The 11056-nt window shown below is 30.7% G+C and overlaps 2 protein-coding genes across 3 annotated transcripts; one reads left to right on the forward strand and one right to left on the reverse strand.

The window, feature by feature from the left end:
* The first annotated feature begins 78 nt into the window (after positions 1–78).
* Positions 79–9276, forward strand: MAPk-Ak2 (MAP kinase-activated protein kinase 2). The gene is made up of 7 exons (XM_088201765.1): positions 79–228; positions 1456–1581; positions 1657–1794; positions 3999–4205; positions 4268–4522; positions 7128–7280; positions 7372–9276. Exons 1-7 carry the CDS (start codon positions 148–150, stop codon positions 7441–7443), a joined length of 1032 nt encoding a protein of 343 aa, XP_088057891.1. The 5' UTR covers positions 79–147; the 3' UTR covers positions 7444–9276.
* On the reverse strand, positions 9172–10408 carry LOC148238320 (platelet-activating factor acetylhydrolase IB subunit alpha2-like). Of its 2 annotated transcripts, none has more exons than XM_088201776.1 (6): positions 10264–10408; positions 10075–10192; positions 9915–10015; positions 9656–9775; positions 9469–9610; positions 9172–9409 (listed from the first exon to the last, which is right to left on the reverse strand). In XM_088201776.1, exons 1-6 carry the CDS (start codon positions 10315–10317, stop codon positions 9285–9287), a joined length of 660 nt encoding a protein of 219 aa, XP_088057902.1. In that variant the 5' UTR covers positions 10318–10408; the 3' UTR covers positions 9172–9284. The 2 variants fall into 2 exon arrangements, with proteins under 2 accessions (XP_088057902.1, XP_088057908.1); XM_088201782.1 differs by having other exon boundaries at positions 10075–10184; positions 10264–10402.
* Positions 10409–11056: the final 648 nt, after the last annotated feature.

Here is an 11056-nt window from a genome sequence, read left to right on the forward strand (position 1 = left end):
AATTATGAATATAAAAAATCTAGGTACGAGTACAACTGTCATGCGCGACGTAAGTTTTTCACGCGTGGCAACACAATTAGAGGAAAACAGCCGAGCGGACGGTTCGGCTCTCGTCTGGGTCGGTGTTCGTTCTACGTATGCTAGACGATGTCTTCCATCCGCACCAACCACATCGTCCAAGACTACGAAATCTCGCAGACGGTGCTGGGCCTCGGCATCAACGGAAAGGTACCGACGATGACTCACTATATCGACGCCTTCTGTCACCATGGTCCTCGTGACAGACCTTCGCGTGATCGCACTACTGACTGCTAAACTCACTACTACTGCGATCACAATTTGTGCAATATGCTCCAACTGTGGCTTGTGCAATGTGACCACCGATTTCCTTCCGGTGGAGTTTGGCTAATCAATACAGTATTGTTGCAGCTGAAGGTTTATATTTTAGTGTTATATGACCAATTTTTATCAATTCAGAGAATAACTAAGTATTTATTTCGTGATTCACAAACTAGTCTATTCACGCTTTTAACTCGCCGAGTGTTATCTAAAAGACCTGCAAACAAAAACTAGTATGTCAGCACGCCAAACATACAAAAATCTTACTGCTATTAGGATTTATTTTAGTCTTAAAGTTTTGTGAACATTTAAACTTCATAAATATGAGTCGAAATTAAAAAAATACTGTGATGTAAATAATATTAATCAATTTAACTTTAATGTATTTTATTTTAAATTAATTTTTTTATTTTTATTTTATCACAATAATACTTCCATGTTTAGAAAAATTAAATAAAATAAAATATAAACGTTAAGACATGATAATAATCAATATGCATACAATAAGTATTTTTTTAACATTAATTGATAATAATAATTTTATATAGAATTATGTAATCGACCATTTTTCTCTGGTTTCAAATTCTAATCAAACAAAAACACTGCTGTCTCATTGTATGTTCTAATTATTTAAATGAGATTTAAAAGATAACACATGTAAAAAGTATTTTTGGAATTTTATTTATTTATTAAACGTTGACCACAAGAGTTTCATTAAAACGTTCCATTTTTGTAAACATTGTAAAATGTTGTTTAAGTCAATTGCAGGGTTCAAATTATGATTCATAGCCTGATGCCAGATATAATTTTTAAATTGTAAAAGTATTATTTTTTTAATAATAATTACATTCACCTTGATTTTGACTAACTTTGTTATTACTAAACTGTTTGGCCTTTCATCACATTTCATTAAGGAAATCGCTGAAGGCCATTTTATGATTCACGCTTCAATAAACTGACGATTAAAATTGATTAATTTCTCTTTTATGTTTATTACAATAATATTATCCCCAAATCTAACTTTGATTATTGGTTCTATACTCGTTCTAAACACTATTAAAACTCCATTTAACTTTTGTTTCATGTCCGATAATTATCAATCGCTTTTATTTTAAGGTTGTGGAATGCGTCGATAAAAGAACGGGCGTCAAACGAGCTTTAAAAGTGTTGCGCGACAGCGTGAAAGCTCGGCGAGAAGTCGAATTACATTGGAGAGCTAGCGGATGCGTCCACGTCGTTGCGGTAATAATTTTAATCAATTTCATATTTTAAATCAACATTCTAAGCTGTACAATAATATTATGACTACTGCTATAGATCGTCGATGTTTACGATAACACATATGGCGGCGCCAAGTGCTTACTCGTCGTGATGGAATGCATGGAAGGCGGCGAGTTGTTCCAGAAGATTCAGGATCACCAAGACGGCGCCTTCACCGAAAGACAGGCTGCAGAAGTAAACATAATTTATTTATAGTAAATCTATTGCAGCAGTGTAATCACAAGCTATCCTTTATTACTACGGACTTCTAATATGGGAGTATTGGTCAAAGTTTATTCAAACCAGATTTTGGTCAATAGGAGGGCGCAAAAACAATTATCCACATCAACAGCAATAAAATTTCAACTTCTGAGAAGGGATAATTGTTTTTTGCGCCCTACTATTGGTCAAAATTTGATTCTCACTCATTGTAAGTCATAATATTGTTATAAAAAGCAGTGTGGACTAAACAGGTTCTCCTTGAATTTGGCCAGAAAAATGCATGTTATTTAATGTAATACGCTCCCGTAATGCCTCGATTTCTCTATTATTATCACTTACAAACATATTATTTTCACAATAAAGTAAATTTTTTTCATAAAAAAAAATATCATCAGCCACATTTACATTATTAGTATTGAATTGACGGGGGGGGGGAGCAAATAAATTAACATAAAAAATATTTTATATTAATTTTATAAAAAATATTGAGAACCCATAAAAGCCGAATAATATATAAAAAATATGTAAAATAAATTAACGAAATTTAATAATAGAAGAGTTAAAAAGACAGGCTGCAGAAGTAAACATAATTTATTTATAGTAAATCTTTTATTGCAACAGTGTAAACACAATCAACAACCAGTAATTAAATAGTGAGACGCCAGACTGAAATCAGTGATATCTATTTTAATAATTATATCGCTATAGGGTCAATCCTTCACTAAAATATGTTTACAAATATAACAAGAAAAAAACTAATATTTTTTAAAATTTGATTTAATATAAATTTTTTGTGTAGAAAATAATACCAGTAAATTAAATAAACAAAACAAAAAATATTTTATAATAATTTTATAAAAAATATTGAGAGCCTCTGAATTGATATAAAAATCCACAATAGCCAAATAATATATAAAAAATATGTCAAATAAATTATCGAGCGTTAATACTAATACAAAAAACTACTAAGATAAATCAAAGCAATAAAACGTTGAGAATCACTGATTTTTTTCTATAATTTACTATAAATGCAATTTAAAATAATGAATAAATAATGACGTAACACACTTCCAGATGTATACAAAAAATGTATATAAATTAACTCACTACTCAAAGGGTTAATACGAATGTCCAACCTATTGAGTTTTAAATTAAACAATTTGAAAAAAATATTATTACTATTATAAATTTATATTTATTGACGAATTTTGTGTACATCGCAAACATTTTTTAATAATAATGCAAGAATACCTTCGTTTTCAGCAGCCTGTATAGTGTTAACACTTCCTAACTCCTTGCTTACCGACCCTTTTGGGATGACTATTTAAATCCGGCAATTCCTGGCAAAAGTAGCAAAATACTATAAATCGTATTCCAGCAATCAAAAAGTTAATGAATATTTTGTAAATTTTTTATTTCCATATTTCAAAGACTAGATCAGTTAAACCATTGACTTCACATTTGAAATCTTTATGATCTTCACACATAGATTTTTGAACTTACTAGTCTAAGTATAAATGTGTCACATTGTCTACAATTTAGTTGAAATTACTGGACTATTAGATCAAACGAATCTCATAATCAAAATAACTCATATAATATTGAAAGCCTGATTAAATATTTGAAACCACTTAACACGTTACAGACCGATGATGCACTTTTGCGTCATTTATAAATTTAACGTTAACGGATATTTAAAACACTATGTATTTACGTAAATGATTTTTAATTGCAAAGGCAACCAAAGAAATAATTTCTATCTCTATTAATAAACTTTATTGATTATAAAAATTACCTCGAAACTACATTTATATATTAAAGCTTGAAACCTTATTTCGCTTATGTAAAATTGTAAAACAAATTTAAACATGTGAGCTGCAGTAATTTCTACGAATTTATAATTCTCCGAATATGATATGATATCACACGTGAGTACATCTTCATTATTCATTATTATTTAACTAGGTGTTCAACTCGTCATATATTGACAGGAAGTAGCTGAGAACCATTGCTCATTGATAAGAATTGTCTTTTTTATTTTATGCTAACTTTAATTATGCACTGATTTTTATATGCTGCAAAGATTTTACATGTTTATATTTAGAAGAAAGTTTTACAATAATAATAAAAATCCTTCGGACACCACAGTTATTAGTAGATTTGATGATATTTTTCAGATTGTACATTCCATATGTGTGGCCGTTAAATATCTACACGAGTCTAACATCGCTCATCGTGACATTAAACCCGAAAATCTACTCTTCACAAACACAGAGTCCAACTCTCTGCTGAAACTCACCGACTTTGGATTCGCCAAAGAGACCCACAGCACCGCCGATACACTGCAAACTCCATGCTACACCCCATATTACGTCGCTCCAGAAGTATGTGCTCTTTATATTTTTTTACAAGATAAGTACTAATGTTTCTTACATTTTTGATACAGGTATTGGGACCAGATAAGTACGATAAGTCTTGCGATATATGGTCTTTAGGAGTGGTGATGTATATATTGCTGTGTGGCTTCCCGCCGTTTTATTCGAATCACGGACTGGCGATATCACCCGGGATGAAGAAGAGAATCAGATTGGGTCAGTATGATTTTCCCGATCCGGAATGGTCCAACGTCTCCAAAGAAGCCAAAAGCCTTATCAAGAACATGCTGTCGGTGAACCCATCGGACAGGCCTACAATACAACAGGTTCTTAAACAAACTGTTACATATTACCACAAATGTAATCGTCTTATAAGATGTATACGCAATAAGCTATCCAAGCTTCATTTAACACAATTAACAATGTCCACGGTCTTCGGACATTTTTATGTCCAACTTGAAATTTGTCATGCAACTTACTTTTTATTTTTTTGTAGTCCTTTATGGCCCTTTGTTATTTTAAATTTCTTTAGTAAAAGTCTATGTTTCCGAACCATGCATCAGTTAAAGGCGAAGCATCAGCGGTGCTATCCAAGGGCAAAGCCCCGGCGTCAGACTCTAGAACATAGGCCTTGTGATAATCGCTTACATCCTACCACAGCAAAAACTTGACTGGCTCTAATCCCCGATCTCTGGTAAATCTAAACCAAAACTACTTAGATTTAGATGACTCGACAGAAATATGTTAAATTTGAATCAAAATTGAATAACATTCTAAAATGTACGAAGCATGATATATTCTTATCTGATAAATATTTTTGATTTTGAGTTGTAAGATACACTAGTTTGTCGAATTGGTGACGCAGTAGATACTGTTGACAGGGACATCATTTGAGGGGGGGGCAGATGAGGGTATTAATTATTAATTAAATACTATGAATCTTAATGAAATATAAATATTAAAAAAAGTTGAAATGACGTCTCTTTCTCTAAACTAAAAAATTCTCAGGTAATCCTTTAAAAAATCATCGAAATATTAAAAAAAAAACATTTGCCCCTCCCCCTGAAAAAATCGTCTCTACTTCTAAACCTGAAATTCTCAGGTTATCCCTCAAAAAATCTAAAGAAAACAATCATCTATTCCGAAAATAATTTCACTGAAATATCAAAATACAATTTTACCGTTATTTTTACCAGTGAAAATATAATATTCTGACATGTACTAGTAAAATTATATGATTTCAACTTTACATATGTATATATTTATATACCTATTATTTTGTATTTACATGCGATGTATAAATGTTACAGTGAATGTGTATTTTGCAATGAAGTCCAAATACATTTTCACCAGTAGATATATATTTTTACTAGCCAAAATATAATTTAACTGATTGGCACAAGTGAAATTATATGCTGTTCTTAAATGTCTATGAAACTATTCGACAGTTGCAAAACGTCTATTTTCTGTTCAAACCCAAACCTAACCTAATAAAAGTTCTAAAACTAATTATAGTTTTAAACTTTCCTTAGGTCAAGTCCAAAATATTTCACTCAGAAGGAAATAAACGGAAAAAAAATTACGTACGGGCGTTGCATCTGGATATTACACTGTTTTAAAAATATGATGCTATCCTTACCGATATTACTGTGGACTTTTGATATAAGAATATTGGTCAAAGTATTCAAACTGAAAGAAAATATAATATTTATAAATATAAATGGGCAATAAATTTCTTGACTGTTGGACAGGTTAGGTGCAAGCGAGCGTTGGTCAGAATATTGTGAACACCCCGTGAATGTACTTAGCTATTTTTATGTAAGCCAAGATAGTTTTTAAAAAACAGGAAATACAAAGAAAGCTGCAACTTACATAGCCAGCAATGACTGAAGCAATGGATTTGAATATCAAGATCAAAAAACTGCTCTTTCGTTCTTTCTCTTAAAAATTGAAAAAAAACAACATGAATATACTCGTGAGTAAAAGACTTTTCTTGGATTTAAAGCTCACTGTGATGCTCTGTGGAAATGCTGACAGTTTAAAGCTACAAATTGCATATTTTTATGCTGCATAGGAAAGGGTGGGTCCGTGCAAGAAGTTTTTGAGTAATTTCTAAAACAGTACTGTAACCGAGAAGCGGTTAAGGAGTATTTGAATGGAGACTATCAGATAATAACAAAATGATATAATAGTGAATTAACATCATTTTTATCATCACAAAATTTAAAAAGATATTCATTTAAATATACATATATTACAAAGTTAATCAATTTATGGATTTTTGTATTAATTATTTTTAACCTCTTAACCGGACAGTTCCTTATTACGTGATTAAATAAAGGTTGATTCTGAACAGACAGTTAATTTGTCGAATTTAAATTGAAAAGTTAAATTAACCCGTCATAAAATTATGACGCCTCTAGGCGCAATGCCTGGTTAAGAGGTTAATTCCCTTTAAAAAATTTTAATACATAATCTATTTCAAACCAAACCAGATATAAAATATGATTTAAAAAAATAGTTTTTCTGTCCCAGTTTTTCAAATCGATTTCAATCTGGTATTTAACCCTTTGAAGGCGTTATCAAAAATAATATTTTATTGTTTTTTTTTTTTTTTTTTGAAAAATGCAAATTTTACCTTGATACTCTGTTTAAATGTTCTGATTTTTTAATTTTTATTCATTTAAAATGATATTTAATGTTTATTCACAAAAAAAAGTTTTTCTTGAAAAGCATTTTTTTAACTGATTTTTGCGTAAAGAGATAAAAAATCAATTGGGCGACTTTAGTCGCTTTCCGCGTTCAAAGGGTTAATGGACGTGTTGCACAAAGCTTGACTCGTTTGGTCAAATTTAATCGTCCCCCTTCAGTGTATCAATAAAAAAGACAGTAACTTATGGATTATGTTAAATTGCAATTTTATTTTATTAGGTTATGAACAGCAGATGGGTGAGCGCTCATCGACAAGTCCCACAAACTCCTCTCCATACCGGTCGACTGCTCCGTGAGAGCATGGACGCATGGGGCGAAGTGCAGGATGAAATGACACGCTCCCTGGCAACCATGAGAGTCGACTATGATCAGGTAATTCAGGTTGTAGCATAAACCAAACATTCACTATAAAAACTATTTTTCCTTACTTATCTTTTATATTTGAAACAATTTCATTTTACAGGTTCAAATCAAAACCCTCGACCAGAGCAACAACGCTCTGCTGAACAAGCGGCGAAACAAAGCAATGGCATAATGAATTGACTCGGACCTATTGCTAATAGGTTATATACACTTTATAATAACCCAGCGAATAAACAGCAAAATAGCAAATTTTTAAGGGAAATGTATTTTTTATAGGAGTACCACTCAGAACAGTGATTTTATTATCTCATCCTTCATAATGATGAGATACTGGTGATCTATAGTTTTTTTAAATATATTTTATTTATTTTATGGAAAAATATTAGTTCTTATATTTTATTATTTTCAAGTAGAACTGAATTTGTTTGTTAATTAAATGGTATTTGTTAATTCATAATATGGTGTTGTATCATAACAATTAATAGAAGAAAAACTGGCAGTTTGACAGTCGCTATTTTTTTTTTTCTATCGATTGACTGTGTTGTTTTCATCAGACTTGATCTTAAAAGAAGGTTTAGATTGCGAGTAAAGAAAAAAACAGAAAAACGCTTTTAAAAATCTGAGTTTGCGGAAGCAAAGTGTAGTGGTTAACTATTATCTTATAAGGTATATGATTATAACAAGGTGTTTTATCCACTGCGTAATTGCCAGCCCATCTCAGTTATTATTGATAGATTAAGATAGAAAAATCATAATATTTTTAGAAGTTCTGCTTTTTACATTTGTTATTAATTTTCATCTAGTTTTCTCGTTTCTTTTCTTATCAACTATTGACGTAAACCTTTTATATGTCAAATTGCGTAATAAATTTTATTTTGTGAAAAAGTGCATATATATTGATTCTCAAGTTTTATATATCCATGTTTATGTTATAATAATTATTTTTATACATAGATTGTACAGTACTGAATTATACTAGAAAAAAGACAATACGCTCAATTTTTATATAAATTTATGTTTTACCTATCATGTTTTGTTGTAGATTGTTATAAAACTTGAGAATTTTTAAATTTTAGTAAACGACAATTGTAAATAGTATTAAACAAACCTAATTTTTGCTCAATTGCAGCAGAATTGAACATGCGCGTTATTATTTATTTTGAAAAGAAACTACGTTTGTCAATATAAATGTGGCGTAAAAACTTAACCTTAGTGATTATATTAGTCAATTAGTCTTCAATGGTATATTTATACATATATCCAACGTCACAAACGAGTTACTAATGATTTTTTAATTTATTATAACGCAACACTTGCGTAATATTATAAACGGTTTATAAAATAAGCCAAATATTAACGTGCCAATGCATTAATTAAAACGGAAATGACATTAACAAAATTATACAATTACGTGTCGCATTCCTAAACGATTCAATTTTTTGTGTATATATGTTTATGCTATATGAACAAAATTCATATGTGAATTATTTATGTAAATATGTCGATTATATTTATATTTACGTAAACCTTTGACGGAATATTGATTAGATTCAATCATGACGCATTATTGTTTTGAATTGAATGAGCATTTTTCCAATCAATATTTGGTTGTGTGTAATATTGTTTATTAGTAGATATAATAGTGCATTATGTATATTTAGTTTATTGTTTAACCAACGGATGCCAGTATTTTTTTATAGATTTTTTTTAAGACAATGAACATTTTATTTCTCTTCTATGATATATTAAATGTAATGTGATTCAGGTGCCTGTCGATAATGATCCGTCCTATTGTTGAAAGCTGGTCGTATAAATTGCTAATGAATCGAATCGGTTTTGCGTATATATGATTTTTTTTGTTGTTTTTTGCCTTTGAGGTCGAAAAATGAATATATAAATGTTAAAAAGGTGGAAATGTTTTATTTTTTAACTGTGCAATTTTACCAATAAACGGTGCATTTTATTTTGTAATGTTTAATAACAAATAGATGTATTTTGCAAATTATTACTGTTTTATTTACTTATTTCCAGTATTCGATCGCACAAATTGAACGTGTGATTCCAAGTCAATCGATAACCTTCTTCGGTTAAATGAAGATAGTCGTGCATTATCGTATGTGAAATTAGTCCATCCTTACCTGATAAAAATAAAATAAATTACACAATCGAACGATTCTTATCTTTAAAGTAAACTTACTTATGATCTTATCTCTTTCCATGTCTACTAAATATATTTTATCAGACTTTTCTTTATCCATATATTTTTCTTTGAAAATATCATTCGTCATCTTGTTCCTTTCCCGTAATAGATTCGGTAATTCGCCCCTCGGAAGAAGATACTAATCAAATTTTAAGGTAATCAAAAAGATAAAAAAAAAACATACCGGAACGACTATATGGCACGAATTCAACTTCATCTTTAAAACACTAATAGTATAATCCAACAGTTTGACTCTTCTTTCAGGCGACGTTTGCCTATTATTTGTCCCGACAAACAACACAACCTATAAATAAATTTGTTCCTGATGAAAAACCTATACATATCAGATGACAAAAGGCAATGTGAGAGCTTGGACGTTTTTGTTTGAGAAGTACGTCTGGTCACCGTAATAAAATGAACATCAACAATTATATAATACATACAACTGTAGGATTCAATTTTTCAATCCAATCTCCATCTTCTATCCTCCATATAACGTTTTCAATTAAATCGCCGCCTATGCCTGCGTTATATACACTCTTACCTAAAAATGTAAACATAACCTAAAATATGAATATCAACAAATACGATAAAAAATAATACCTTTCTGTAAGTATTCATCGTAAAACTTAGTGAGTGTTAGTTGCTGTACAATTGAATCGCCTATCAGAAGTATGTCGCATTTTATAATGTCAGCACATTCGTTTTTATACCTGTTGTGCTTAAAGATTATAAAGGTGAATTATCATGCTAAATATTAAATATTATGATAATTTAGGATAAACGTATTACCATACTGTTCCATCGATCATCACCGCAAACGTCTTTAGCTGGAAACCCAAACATTTCTGTGTCGAATAGTATTTATTTTTCCAGTATTTGACATTTGACGTTTGTTATCAGTGTTACTGTTTTGGCCGTAACGAGGTTTATATACGCCATTCAATAATATATTTTTATTAGCCTTTCCTTCTCTGTGATGTGTTATCACTTTTCAGAAGTCAAAAATTTACGTCAAAAGCAATAAAATCATGTCGATGCCATCGCATTGGGAACGTTCAGTAACGAACGTAAATCATATAATGTTATAAAAAGTGTACTGGGTAACCGAGCGTTTCCACTGCGACGACAGAGCGATTGTATTGCTATTTACGTGGACTCTAAACGTGCACCCCCTTGAATTTGACCGGAAAAGTGCATCTCACTAAATGAAATACTATGAATCTTAATGCGATAGAAATATTAAAAAACAACCACTATCTGGCCAACTTTTGCTCCTCCCTTGCCCCCTTGGAAAAGCTAAAATGACGTCGCTGCGAAGATGAAAACATGATTTTGCATGAAGATTATTACCACCATCATTGTAAAGACGTTGGCATTGTAATATTGTTAGTGAAAAATTCGACCTAATAGTTGTGTTAGCTAGCGCACTAGTTAATACAACTAGCGAAATGTTTGCTTTATTTATAAGCGCAGATAAGGTCGACAAGACGATGGCATTCATGTATTTATGGAGACGTTATATAAAGCTACAATCAATGCGTATTTGTTTTGAACTGAAAAGTATCCGAAATGGAAAAAACAA

The sequence above is a fragment of the Plectrocnemia conspersa genome, unplaced genomic scaffold (assembly GCF_051122295.1).
Source record: "Plectrocnemia conspersa isolate PC_06_02 unplaced genomic scaffold, ASM5112229v1 ptg000001l, whole genome shotgun sequence".
Classification (NCBI taxonomy): Eukaryota; Metazoa; Arthropoda; class Insecta; order Trichoptera; family Polycentropodidae; genus Plectrocnemia; species Plectrocnemia conspersa.

What these genes read in the sequence shown, in the direction of transcription:
- MAPk-Ak2 (XM_088201765.1), top strand. Translation starts at nt 148, where the DNA reads ATGTCTTCCATCCGCACCAACCACATCGTCCAAGACTACGAAATCTCG. An exon ending in GCCTCGGCATCAACGGAAAG is followed by an intron (nt 229 to 1,455) that starts GTACCGACGATG and finishes TTTTATTTTAAG; the next exon opens with GTTGTGGAATGCGTCGATAA. An exon ending in CCGAAAGACAGGCTGCAGAA is followed by an intron (nt 1,795 to 3,998) that starts GTAAACATAATT and finishes GATATTTTTCAG; the next exon opens with ATTGTACATTCCATATGTGT.
- LOC148238320 (XM_088201776.1), bottom strand. Translation starts at nt 10,317, where the DNA reads ATGTTTGGGTTTCCAGCTAAAGACGTTTGCGGTGATGATCGATGGAAC. An exon ending in ATGATCGATGGAACAGTATG is followed by an intron (nt 10,193 to 10,263) that starts GTAATACGTTTA and finishes ATAATCTTTAAG; the next exon opens with CACAACAGGTATAAAAACGA. An exon ending in CGTGCCATATAGTCGTTCCG is followed by an intron (nt 9,611 to 9,655) that starts GTATGTTTTTTT and finishes AAATTTGATTAG; the next exon opens with TATCTTCTTCCGAGGGGCGA.